This window comes from Ruditapes philippinarum, unplaced genomic scaffold (assembly GCF_026571515.1).
Source record: "Ruditapes philippinarum isolate M1 unplaced genomic scaffold, ASM2657151v2 ctg421_1_1_1_1, whole genome shotgun sequence".
Taxonomy (NCBI): domain Eukaryota; kingdom Metazoa; phylum Mollusca; class Bivalvia; order Venerida; family Veneridae; genus Ruditapes; species Ruditapes philippinarum.
Window position 1 is genome coordinate 208,860 of NW_026858341.1, and position 14,765 is coordinate 223,624.

The 14,765-nt window shown below is 30.8% G+C and overlaps 1 protein-coding gene across 1 annotated transcript; it reads left to right on the forward strand.

Moving 5' to 3' along the window:
* The first annotated feature begins 96 nt into the window (after positions 1–96).
* Positions 97–10,915, forward strand: LOC132752888 (uncharacterized). The gene is made up of 7 exons (XM_060743287.1): positions 97–269; positions 1,148–1,207; positions 1,974–2,040; positions 2,625–2,762; positions 5,667–5,723; positions 6,315–6,377; positions 9,598–10,915. Exons 1-7 carry the CDS (start codon positions 219–221, stop codon positions 9,690–9,692), a joined length of 531 nt encoding a protein of 176 aa, XP_060599270.1. The 5' UTR covers positions 97–218; the 3' UTR covers positions 9,693–10,915.
* Positions 10,916–14,765: the final 3,850 nt, after the last annotated feature.

A 14,765-nucleotide genomic window follows, 5' to 3' on the forward strand; every position in this document is an offset into this window, starting at 1 on the left:
CGGTATTTAGTGTGGTTCTCCAATCCTTTTTTTAGTCTCACTCATAAAGTATCAAAGCGTATTAAAACCTATTTAAATTTGATATTGTTGCAGATGTAACAAAGAACTGTGGATATGATGTATGCAACGAGAATTTAGTAAATTTGAAACATAGAAACACTGCGTGTGGGGGTATAAATAAAATATACCACACGAAAGGCGTCAATATTGAACAAGTGATGTTTAACTCTACACAATGTGAGAATATTGGGATAGAAATATATAGAACCGTAAGTTACTTCTTTTACCAAAACCAAGTATAATTATAACAGTACACGTTTGTAACGTCAAACTTTTAATCAAAGACAGCAATGTTGTAGTGTTATTATTTGATGTTTATACTTTTTGCCGTATATAATGTGTTTTTAACTATTAACCATGAGTTATACAAACAAACGACTGTATTTACTGGGACCTAACAACTTTGAATTAAGCATAAGATATATCTAATAACATGTATGCAGTCTGATTTGGATCCTATTTATTTGGAGTAAAGGATATACATGTATAAGGTTTTGATAATTTGGCTGTACCTTTGCCGAAATTTACAGCTTGCCTGCAATTCCTGCAAACGATTATTGTAGGTTTTGTACCAGGACTAAGTAAGTATAAACACGGGTGTTTGTAAGAGTTCCTTTTTAGTTTTGGTATTTCTGTGGAGGAAACTGTGGAGCTTGCTAGACTTGGATTACATATGAAACCTGAAGCCTGGTTAACCTGAGTGCGATTCTGTCTTGCAAAATACACGAGAACCAAATATTAAGCAAAGTATCGAGATAACCTTGCAGTTGATATTTATCATAAAACAGTAAATCCTGATTCTTAGAATTACCATTTCTACCTTAAATGTAATGGCGTGAAGTCATATAATGGTAGTAAAATGGATTTTCCCCGCAAAGCTGCATTTATCACTGCAGCAGTATCAGTATTTGTAAGATAATAATTAAATTACTATTAAACAAATTTTATACAGAATGAAAAACTTTTTCATTTTTTCTTGCTTCTAGAGACGCCCTTAATGGGGCGTAATCTTGCAACATATAAACAAACTATTTTATTGAGCAGCATAATTTTTCTCTGATACACATTTTAAAATTTTAATTTGCAGACAGAAACGGAGCTTGAATTTTATTTGAATTGTTCCGAGAGTGGTCAAGGCCAGGTACATGTAAGTAACCTTTGTATTCATAGGATTTTATTGTAATGTCTTACGGATTACGTTCTTCTTTTACAAGTTCAATCAAACTGAGGCTGCAATTACCATTACCACTTATCATGTAATGTTGTTGTTTTTAATGCTTCTGAGAGATCACCTCTTTTCCCGATTTTTGGTAGCACTTTAACACAGATTAATTTGTAACCGTTACCCGAATTTCACAATGTTTTGTCACAGTTTTTCTTCCTTGGAAAGAAATGAAAACATGTGTTTTATATGGTTTAAGCAATGAATTTAAATTGTTAGATGCTTATCACGTGAGAGAAGTAGTGATACATGTTAAATGTTTTATCATAAAGGTAGCAAAATATAAACACGCTGGTAATTCGTCTTCTATACAAAATACTAGGGTGAGAAATAAAACTCAGAGCAATTTTCGGGCTAAACGGGCCTTGCGTGAATCCATTCGTGCTTTCAATTATTATATTTTCAGCTCAAATGTTTATCCTTGTGTGTGCAGTATGTAAGTCGTCCATACTCGAACTCTGATAACAGATGTGTTGAAAAACCAGAACGTTATGTTATTGTGATGGTATTCCAATATCTACGCAATTACTAAGAAAACCAAATTTTGTCATGTAAAGACAACAAGTACTTTTGAAGAACGCATACTAGTCTTGATATAAATGATTTTAATATATTAATTCTTTATGCAAAATGATGAATTGTACAAAAATACTTTGAATTCTTTGTACTTATTAAATTTTCTTTATTTCAGATTATATACTCAGTGCAAGGGAGATACTGTCATAAATATTTCACAACATCTGTTGTTTGCGATACAGGTAATACTAAGGAAAGTCTTCAATTTCTAACTTGTTTTCTGGAATGTTAATTCTTATACAAAATGTATGATAAATTATAAGCTGACTCTAAAGATGGGTCAGTCGTGTTTTTTTCTTTGTCTTTTGATTTAATATAAAAAAGGTAGATCAAATAGTTTGAGACATGTTTATTGATGTACCATGTAATGTGTTAAATTTATATGTGGCTAAATTACTTCCATATATATTTAAATTAAGAGTGTCTTGCACATATTTCGGCACATATTACATACTCCATGTCCCCTTGTGGTCAATGGGTTTCCTTAATGGATTGAGACATCAGAATTTCAGCCACCGTTTTCCCCAGCGTGATAGTAAGAGGCGCCTAAATGGAATCGAATTACTGTTGTCTATGCATCTCTTAGCTATAGCAGGTGAGAGAGTTTTGACCAAGTTTGTAACATCCCCGGTAAGCCAAAATCATTTGTCTTGTTCCGGCGCCATATGACCTAAACAAAACGCACCTCATTGATATGGCCAGTGCTTTATTGCTGACTGAAATAACTTGATTTGTAAGTCATCAGTTACACACTTTTTTATTCTAGGTACGCCAATGTACACAACTTCACTACATCTACCACAACAACAACCACAAGATCCCGATTATCAAGAAATTACTTTATGGACAACTGTCATTATCTTTTCAGTAATTGCAACCTCCGTTTCAATTGGCGTTGTATTAGGTAAGCAATAAATCGTTGATTTAAATTCCATTTAAAGACCCTACGCCTTCAAATAAGGAATAAAATGAACCCTACAACGATAAATATGCTAAATATCTCAAATGGACTTGACCACCAGTCATTCTGGACAAAACCATTCATCGCTTTAAGGGAAATTGTCATAACTACTGATTAAAAAGCGAAAAATGCAGATCATGGTCAATACTGCAAGAACGTGTGTCGGCTGATCTTGGTCTGCAATGGTTGCATGGGTAAACTATGTTACCATAAGTTTACTAAGAACAAAACAAAACAAATCAAGCTTTAGAAATTCTCGTGATAAGATAAATAAGTGCATAAATATTTCCAATCCATAAGCGCATTGCTTATTTTGTTTTATTTCTTCTTCTCCATATTTTGTTATAACCCATGTTTTTTCAAGATCAAGATAATCATTGACATGGACAATGTCAAATCATTTTATTACATGTAGTTTGCTTGACTATAGTTTCCAAATTTTAAAAGCTTTCTTTATTATCAAGAATGGAACATAAATCTAGAGAAGCGTTAAATTACCTTGCTATTACTTGCTATTTACCGCCTCCGTGGTCAAGGGGTTAGAGTAGATGACTTTTAATCTAGTTACCTCTCTGGCGTGGGTTCGATCCCCGGGAGATGCTTTGGTAGTTTAGCGCGGAGGAAGGTAGTCTTGTACTGGTGTAACTCTCCAGGAATGATGGTTAGGAAACTACCCGCCTATATGACTGAAATACTGTTGGAAAAAGGCGTAAAATGAAACAAACAAACAAACAAACCTTGCTTTTTTATTGGTAAAAAACAATAACAACTGTTACTGTACCAGATTTAAAAACAAACAAAACATTTTCTTTGTGCTGTGAAACTACTAATTTTTACATCTGTATGAATGGCCTTTATCTCAGTGATAGATCGATAGATCAGGAACAAAGAGACAAAAGTCATACTTACCTTTCTTCCCAGTGTGCGTGTCACAAATAGATGTAATCATTTCACAATGTCTTCAATCTTTTGTTAACTACTTTAGGCACGGAATTTTTGTCAAGGAAATGTGATATTGTTCTTTGTTTTAGTCCTATTTTCAAAAGGTTATTTGAAAGCTGGTTTCTTCTCTATTAGTGTTTTTTTACCCCGAGAACTATATTTTCTAGTTGTATTTCCCTTCATATAATTATCTCAAAATAAGTTAACGTTTGTAACAATTGTAAGAAATTGAGAAAATGAGGTACGGGGTGTACGTTTTATGATTATTTATAAAAAATAGATGAACAAACATTAGATATTTTCAGTTTTGGGTCAGCGCATGCGAAACTAGAATATATATCATTACACACAAATGCTCTTTGTTATTGTTTACCATATATTGTTATATCATACGATTGTCACGCTTTCAAATCTTATGAAAGAGCGGAACTGAAACATATTTTTACAGTAAGCAAGTTGCAAAATGATATAATAAAAAAATAATGTCGTAAATTTGGGCACTTTATTTACTTTTTTTAAATATCGAAAAAAAAGAGTATTCCAATACTTTATTGTGTTGAAAATTGAATACTATTTAAGCTGTTACTAGGCTGCGCTAGAGATGTCGGAATTTCCATCATCTCTAATGAACAGAATCAACAGAATCAATAAAACCGAGTCTGAAATTTTCACTTTAATAATTTATTTTCATTGCTGAAAAGGGGACTTATCCCCCACTGTTTCCAGACTTTAACATCATATCATTATCAGTGCTCTTTGTGTTGATGTACAAAGAATTTTATCTAATTTCAAAGACTGTCTTAGAATACATTTGTTTAACAGCGAAATGAAAGAACTGCAATACATGCAATAACAAATTCATAATTCAGACGTTTTTCCTAATCTTACAGAATTATATCACTGCTTTAAATTTGATGTCGCCCGTTAACTCCATTTCATTGCCCAAAAAATGTAATTTAGGGTGCAATTTACTATTTAATACTGGACAAGTATTTAATTAATGTAACTTTCTAGAAATTATGTACGTCATAACAAATTATCAGATTAAACTCTAATGCTAACCTATTATAAGTAAATAGTTCGCATGTAATTCAAAGCCTTGCGATTTTTGTTTGAAAAGGACTTACCTGAGATAGATATCGTTTAAACAAACAATTTGCGGAGTTTCTTAAAAAAGAATGACGTCTAATTAACTAGAAACATGAACACCACGGTAATTTTTCATATGATTATATTTAATAACATGTGATTATATTTGATATTCGATATGCAAAAAAGGGGGATTGTGGATATTTTCTTGTCTAAAAATCTAGCTTTTTACGTTTTAACAACACTATTTAGAGATACACTTTATGGATTTTTCTAATGTTTTTTTTTTTTTAAAAAACTTCTGTTTACATATAACAATTGTCATATAAGCTCCATGGCATTTCAGGGACTAACAATAACTTGAAACTTCTTCCCTAAAAGTAATATCGACATGTAATAATTATGACAATACAAAAGGCACAATTAGTCTTAGAGATTAATAAAATATTCCTTCAGATAGAAGGGCAAACATACGTTTAATAATGATATGGTAATGTATTTAGAAAACATGACTGATTGTTTGTTTGTTTGTTAGTTAAATGTAAAGCTAATATGTAATAAAGGTAGCAAAATGTGAAGAAAATGGTACTTTTACTTCCATACAAATTACTAGATCACTGTAAATTTACCCATTCACAACAGGAAGAAGCAAAAGATGGACGAGGTATATTGCCAATGAAAAACCTTCTGTACACCAAGAATAAAAAATTTTTTGAAAAATAAAAGCCATAGAGTCTTAAGGCTAAATTGGTCTTGATTAAAAAGTGCTCAACAAAAGGCATGGTGTGATGATCATAATACAAGTTTTTATTCCAGTTATTAGACGACAAACCAATAGGTCTTCCCATATTTGGAGTAGAACATTGCCAGAAGGTATGTGTTAATCTTTCTTGTTTCTCTAAACATCGACCATTTTCCATGCTTTTAAAAAATATATCAATACAAGCAACAATGCAAAACTTGTTTGCAAGTTTGGCTCTCATCTGGGAATAATATACACATTATATATACATAGTAAATAAATATGATTTACAAAGGGTTTAACTAGATATTTGATTTGAGATTTTTATGGAATAATCAGACTACTGACGACTGGATCAGTTTAATAATTCAATTACTAATAGAGGCATGGAAAATAAATTTATAACGTATTCTATGTTTGTCCTTTATAAACACTTATAGCACAGTACATTTGATCTAAACTACCTGCTTAACCAGAAAGTTTCAAATTCAATGTTTGTAATTTGATAACCATTCAGCTAATTTGCATAAAACTGTAAATAATGGAAAGATCCAATTGTGTATAGGACAAAGCAGCAACATAACGTTTACTTTGATTACTATTATGAGTACTTTCATAATCATAATATAGTTATTGTTGCTACTGCTGTTGCTGCTGCTTAGTTGCTATTGTTATATTTGATTTTATCTTAATAGTTATAATAATTTGTTTGTTTTTCACAGCAAATACACAGGTTTGGAATAACAGAAGAGAATTTGATGGCCTCAGCATAGAAAACGACTCCGGTTAGTATAATGTACTTCCATTACTTATGTTTATGATCAGTTCTAATTTTTTTTCGTATAATTGCAATGATTGTTGAAGATCTATTTCACTGTATTGGAAAGATACGGACTGTTTTTGATAAAACCAGCGTTTTAGACTATTTTGGATTCAATAACTGTTTAAATGAAAATAATAAAAATAATCACAACAATTCTGCTTGATTTTGGGATACCTTCAGTTTAATTTTGTAAATTTACTTTTTCACTGAATATTGACATTTATACCCTTCAGTCAGTCTTCCGTTATCAATTCGTTTCATAGGACCAAAAAAGATAGAGGTAGTGTATGGAAATAAAAGGAAAGTGCATTAACTTGTATTCTTAAATAACTCATACAATAACCTTTTCAGTTATAATCCTATATACATGTAAACTACATCACGTTAATCATATTTAAATCATGAATTTAACTCGTATTTTGCAACAACCCCTAAATATTGTAAGAAACGGACAATTAATGATATCAACGTTTTTGCTGAATTTTTGGATGATCTGTAGGCACTAGACAGCTTATGATGATATGATATCTTTACAAAACTGTTACTAGGTAGGAAAGTAGGGACATCAATCTTCAAGTCGAGTAACTTTAGTTCATATTATTTCTTATAAAGATATAACTATTTATAATTTTAAACCTACTTGAAGTTTTATTGTGATCATACATGCTCCATGCTCTAATGACCGAATAAAGTAGAAATAGATACATGAATAGTATGAAGTAAGTCACATATAAAGATATACTGGTAAATTAACCAGACGAAGGAAAAAAATCAAGTACTTCTACTTTCTGACAGGGACATCTGAATCCAAAAATAGATGTCCTGTCAGAATTGACTGAAACATTAGTTTCAACCCCTTGTATGTTCATACTTTTTAAATAATGCAGCAGTAAATTTATAGGCAAACTTGCACACCCGAACATGACTGACCAGGCGCTATCCTGGTTTGTTGAGTAACCTGAAAAAAAAGAAACGTGGTTATTTTATTAAAAATACCAGATCGTAAAAATTATCGAAAAACGGGACTGACAAATTTTTCTGGTTTAAAGTGAAATATATTTAGACAGCATCTCTTGTATAGAGAGACGTGTCGGATACATAAAGGATGCATGAGAAGGACTACGACTCCAGCAAGCGCATGTGTCATTGTCTAAATTTCTTGCGCGGATTGCAAACATTCCTTCTATCTTGTCTGGGAACGCTGTTTTTTTAACAATGAGACTGGTCTTCTTTTATTACAATCATACCGCCTTAAAGAGAAGCTACTTTTGTAAAAATAAAAATGACATAAGCACGGTATTACGTCAAGATAGGGGGCGTGGAAGGTAATTTGCACTTTCCAGTACCGTCCATGAACAGGCTCAATCAAACCGAACTTGCAACAGTTTACAATTTGACCTTGTTGGCGTTCTTCAGGGATTCTGTTTTATCTATTGCATGGATGTTGTCCGGTTCGCAGGATAAATATGTAAAATTAATTTTTCAACATTTACACCTTGTTTATCCAGTAATGAAGAAATGTGCAAATAACTCAGGAAATGTGCAAAACACCATAGGATTGCGCAATTTTGTGGCCGAAACTATCACCACGTTAAGTCAAAAGAAGTAAAGGAACCAATACATATTATATTAGAACATCAAAATAAAAGAAATGAATAAGTTCGCAAGGCTAATGAAACATTTTTCTATGAACCTAACAAAATATGCCCATCTAAATGTCTGTTTTTAAATTCATTCTTAAGAATAACCACCTGGCTAGCATATTGAAGGCGACTAAAGAATGTGTTCCTTCTATGTCTATCTGCACAATGAAGTGTTCAATACATCGATTTTGGTATTATGTATACCCAAGGCCTTTCCAAACTAGTAGGAGTATGTCATATTGCAATGAAATTAGCAGAAAAAAGTGAGTGATACAGTTATTACGGGGTATTTCGTGATTGCTGCACCAAAACTACATTAGTTACCTGAATAATGAATTTGTTGATACAAAGTTGATAAAGAAGCGGCACAAACACGAACATTCAGTAATTATTTATTGCAAACATTTGTTGTTTTTCTCAATATGTACAATTCATATTTGAACATTTTGTAAAACGGTTTGGTACTAATGACTTTAAACTCGTTTCGAGACAAACTTGTTAAATTCATCCTTGATATATATTCCATAAAACACTTTTTTAAATGAAAATCACAATTATTTTCACAATTTTAGCATGTTTTAAGATGAGATCATTAAGTTTGTCTTGATTTAATAGTCACAATAATATATAAAAAATTGATATTAAGTTGCAATTGTTTCATTCTTCTTGTTATTCCATATATACTCGTACAGTATACATTTAACTTATTTAAGTTACTAAAAAAAGCTTTTCCACCATATGTAAGCCTTTAATTTACCGCTTTTACATTGAAATCATGTATAACCACAAAGACATGAACGTCATTTAGTATTATAATTAATAGGAAATATATTTTAAGGCATGCCTCATTAAAATGACGATGTCGGACATAATTGCAGTTTCACTGTTGACATTAAAACGCTGGATCATAATTTGTCTGCTTCTTTTACTTTTATTACTTGTCTTTGGTTTTACAAACTAGAACAACATTCTTGAATTATTTCTTTAAATATATCAAATAATTGTTTTTCGAAACGTCATATTAAATTTGATATACACAAGTAAACTTTAAAATACTAATTTATGTCATTGTTAATGATTGAGAAAATACAAAAACAAAAACAACAAAAAACAACAAAAAACAACAACAACAACAATAACAACAACTACAAAATCCCGGGATTATTGGGTGGGGGCTAATCAATTTGAAGTTTAAAGACTGCTGGGCGAGATCTTCCGGGTAATGTCCAAGATTTAAGTATTGTGACAAAATGAAGAAAGAGCAAACATTCATATAAAGCAACATTCTTTTTTTCAACTACAAAAATCTACAAAAAAAAATATAAGAAAAAATTTAAAAAAGTAAAAAAAGCAGCATTTACATACGGCTTAGTGGCATATAAACTAAATTTTTTAGAATTGATTTCTTTAAATATCAAAGGGTTATTTCAAAATATATTATTAATTGTGATGTACACAAAAAACACTTAAAACGATCCCTTCATATAAACATGATTGTAATTGTTTCAAAGTATTGAAAAAAAATTTCTGTTGAATTAGGAAATGTTGTTGAAGAAGATATGCGTTTAAAAGATGACAGAATTCCACTCACTGAGATTCTTAGCAGTAGGACTTCAGACGTACCAGCTACATGAAAGAGGACCGTTGGCAATATGGATTTGTGTTTTATAATGTGCAAAACCAAAGAAATAATAAACATCTAGTCCACTTACAATTTACCGGTCGGGAAAATATGTTGGAATCGCATTGTCTGATGATAACGTTCATCAACTGCACTCCACCGAGGTTATATGACATGAATGGAAACTAATTTTGTGTGCAAGATTTCAGATAATTTGCCAACTCCGTGCTGTTTTCATAATAATTTCTTTTGTGTGCAAATTGACCTCTGAAAATCTTTATCACTCTTTGCATTTGTAACCATCCGAAATGCACCAGTTGGTTCTTGAAAGAAATTTGAGTTTATTTTGAAGTCTTTTGGACATCAGTTAAGCTCATTTTAACATTGATTTTTGTAAAACTGATTTGCTTAGCTTTGAATTTGGATCAGTCTTTTGAAACTGTCAGGAATTTCAACATCAAAGTACAAGAAAGTGAGCTACCTACAGAACAGAGCATGACCGTACAGCACCGGTTCCAGCAAGTTAACGGCTATGTTATAAAGATTATATTTGCATGTCTCAATTTTTTTGCCCTGTGTGTTCTTTGTGATTCATAAAGACTATATTACTTAATTGTATTTACATATACACGTTCATGTTGAATAAAATATATGTTGTGTTATGTTATGTTATTAAAATATCGATTTGTGATCATACTAGAGCAGATCTCGTCATATGCTTTTACATCAGCAAAGTAGATTTCTCTTCGGTGTAAACATGATTCTGACAAAATGAAACATAAACAAAACATGATGCAAAATACGTCTTTATATTCTTGTTAGGTAGATTGTTTTTCTAATTCTTCTTCACCTTAGAAGTATTTGCAATTATGCAATATGTTTGTCAATTTATACCGCTTTATATGTTTGATAACACATAAAAATTTAGAAGCTACCAGATTTCTTCCAAAATGAAAGTCCATGATATTATCTGTTTCCGGAACAGTAACGTTGTTCCAGGAAAAAAAACTTTTAAGGGTTTTATATCCTTTGCATATCACATCCTTGTGCTCTACTTTATCAAATTAAACAATGTTAACAGAGAGGGATAAAACAAAGAAAAGAGAAGAGAACATTATTGTGAATTGTACAGCTAATACCGTTTACATAAGTATTATTTGTTTTAAGAAATAAAATTCTAATGATATTAGTATGTTTATGTTGCTCATAATTTTGAATAAAGATATGTTGATTCTATTTTTCTTTAATTCTTTACTTTGTCTTTACATTTGTTATTTGTTTTATTTTCTTATGATTGATGATTGTCACTAAAACTTCTAAATAAGTATGTTTTACTGAAGTGAATGATAGCACTTCTTGTGATGACCTAAGTTATGATAATGACGATAAGGACGATAGTGATGATTATAAAGCTGAAGTTGGAAATTTCTTTTCGTCATCAATATGCCATGTAAATATTTTATTGTGGAAAAAAATTTGTTTTTAATTGAGAACAAGTAAAATAAAAAAATAAAGATTAAAATTGTTACACATACATATAGTAACAGTTAATTTTACAAAGGTTATTCATACAAAGACGACTATATTAAAAGTAATTTAATATGATATTCTGGTATAACGCTAAGTTATATTTCAAATGTACATATATGTACTCTATCGGTTTTTATTTATTTATACATAATTAACAGTACAATATTTTGTTTCCATATGTTTATCCCTAAAGAATTGTAACATAGAATGCCTCAGTTCTTTAATACACATTGATATTGAACGTTCACAGAATGAACTGTTTCGGAAGAAGAAATATTATTCTCCTCTTGTATGCTAATTGAAAATTAATATTTCCATATACAAAGTGTCAAATATCCTTCTTAAATCTTTTTATTAAAAAAAATTACAAACCTGTATTAAAATTATCCCGGTAAATCAAAACCGATAGAGTACATATATGTACATTTGTTAAATTGGAGTAATGAAACAGTCACACTAAATCTTATCTAATTTAATATAATCATAAACATACACACTCAAACCAAGCCAAACATCAAATGCCGTATATGGTATCTATGTGCTGTTCGCTGTCAGTTTCTCCACTTGTTATAGAGTTGGTAAGCGAACAGCATGGATCCTGATCAGACTGCACTATGTTGGTTTTGTCGTGACGCGGCTCAAATAATGATTTTCTAATGTATGAAATATTAAGTAAAGATAATTAGGTAAAATATGTAGGCATGTGCGCCAGTACTCAGATGGGAAATGATTAACTCACTTATTTCGAGTAATATATGGAAAATATAGCAAATTTAAATGTTTCTGTCTTCGTCAGTATATCAGATATCATATATAAATGCATCTTGATAAAGGCAATAAATATTGAAACATGATGGTGTTTCACAACCTGAACTGAACATTGTTTTTGATATAAATACCACTCATTTATTAAAGTCAATGGTACTGTTCACAGTTAGCAATACGTTAGAGAAATTTAAATTCATTCACCAAAAACACTTTTAACATTACACTTTTTTAAATTGCTTTTAAAAATATATATTGTTCCAAAATATCATTAACAATTTTCTACAAAATTGATTTTGGCCACTTCAGTCAATGAAATAATGGATCCATGATAATTTCATCACTAATGTGATCGTAAAATGTTAATTTTAATGACAAATAATAATTTTCAGACGTCACCAATAAGGTAAATAAAGAACTTCGGACCGGCAAAAGATTCGCAAGCAATGTTTTAAAGTGAGCACTTTTTGGTCTCAATCAGATATAATGTATGACACGAAAATTTGCTTGAAAGTTTATATCAGGCTTTTGTTGAAACAGAATACAATTAATAAAAAAGTGATACACTTTTATTAAATATATAACATCCAAATAACATATCCGCCTATATTTATTTACTCGTCCGGGCACAGTTTTGTGACCCATAATTTTAACTGGTCTTGTAATAATAAAGGAAACAAACCTGGGATTCTTAGAATAATCATCAAACTGATATATATATATATATATATATATATATATATATATATATATATATATATATATAATACGAAACACAGTGTTCTTTTATGTGGTCATGTACGGATAATTCATTGTATTTATAATGTTAACGTTTAATAATAAACCATATTTCTGTGCCTAGTTGGGTTCTTATCATACAGATTAGCTTCATACGTCTTTTAAAATATGTATCTGCTAATGACATGCGAAAGTGTATCGTTACTAACATATAGCTTTTCCATCCATGTTTATCAGTTAAAACTAAAACCAGTATTTCCCTAATGGATATCTGAGTTGTACGAATTTCATTTCATTGTCTCAAATTTTGAAGACGGATAATATCCGTTCTATGTTGTTTCTTAAAACATAACATGTTAATGCGCTTTTCCATTATTTCTTTTATAATTATCTGCCATTCAAGTTTAAATAATGTTCCACTGACGAAATAAAGGAAAAAGTTAAAAGTGAAGTTGGAATACAGGAGCATCGACAGCGCAGATGTAAGCAACTGATGTCTGGCGATCGAACGTTCGTCAAGGTCCCTTAGTTCGTTCTTGACAACAAGGTAAATAGTATATGGCAGGGTTGTAACTAAAAATATCCCGCTCACTAAAAATAACATTTTCGCAGGTGTTTTCCGTTGCCTTGCTCTGCTGGCAGTCGTAGGAACTGGAAATATACGCCGAAGCATATTTCGGTATTGTAAAATTTGCACCCCGATGATAATATTTCCACACGTAATTGCAATTACGGGAATAACATTTAGAAATAACAATACCAATGGTTTCCATATTTCGTTATAGAATATCATATAATCTGTCGACATAAATAAGCATTGCTTTACTTTGACGAACTGTGATGCATTTTTTTCCGTTGGAATGTTCACCTCATCAAAATAAAATCCGAATATCAAATGGCAAGTGAAAAGAACTATAATAAAAAGCAGCACTGTTGATGCAATAAAAGCAAATCTTGGTGTCATTTTCGGATATGCTACCTTATGTGTCATAGAAAGAAATATTCGCTCAAATGTCATCAAAACTAGAAGCCACGCAGAAAATCCGGCCGATGCCAAAGTGATAAACCTGCTCAATTTGCACATAAAACTTGAAGTATTTTTTATAAGTGTTCCGTTAATGCTTTCATTAGCATCTATTGCTGTACCTGACCACAACACCACAATATCTGATCCTGACAGGTAGAGCAAATATACGCTTGTTGAGTATTGTCGTATTCTTTTCCTGGACAATACCAAGAAGTTTAGTATATTTCCAAGGGTTCCTATGGTAATCAGAATAAACGGTACAGTCCGCCAAATGTAATATGCAATCCAACATTCTACATAAGATTCTTTGTTACAATCCAATTTTATAAAGTTGTATTTTGTCCTGTTTTCCATTATCATGAGATACAATTTTTGAAATTCTTTTCTTGAATGTCTGTTAATATGGTATTGTAATATCCAAGTTTTTCTTTTAATGATTGCATGTATCAAAGCATGCTAGTATCACAAGACCGCTGTATATGTTTGGTTGTGTCTGAAACATCTTAAAATTTCCAATATCACAAACAAGCGTTTCAACTGTATATCTATCAAATGATATGGCAACAAGTTTCAATACGATACCAAACCGATCCGTTAGTTTTATTAAACGTAAGTTGGTTATTTACGAAAACAAAAATTATCATTTGTTCAAGAAAATAAACATAATAAAAACAATTGACAGAATTTCTCCGCTGAATGAAGCTGCTGAATATTTAAATTGTTTGCTTCTCTGATAGTAAAATTGTTTTACATGCATTATATATAGGGCACTTTGTACTTAAAAACAAAGAATAATATCTTGATGAAACTGATCTGAATTTTCCTGAGTATCCTAAAAAATATAACAATGATTATGCATATTACATTTTTTATTACTTTCTTTAGGGTTAATGATACTTTTATGACATGACTGAAAACTAATAATTACAATATTGCTGCATGAAATTATATTCATCATATTAAAATAAATGAAATTCAAATTTGTTTGGCCGGTCTAGAATCAGGTTGACGTCATATGAAATTTAC

Excerpts from the sequence above, each read along its gene's own strand:
- LOC132752888 (XM_060743287.1), top strand. The coding sequence starts at position 219 with ATGTTTAACTCTACACAATGTGAGAATATTGGGATAGAAATATATAGA. Across the intron at positions 5,724-6,314 it reads GAGTAGAACATTGCCAGAAG|CAAATACACAGGTTTGGAAT; the intron begins GTATGTGTTAAT and ends TGTTTTTCACAG. Across the intron at positions 6,378-9,597 it reads CAGCATAGAAAACGACTCCG|GAAATGTTGTTGAAGAAGAT; the intron begins GTTAGTATAATG and ends CTGTTGAATTAG.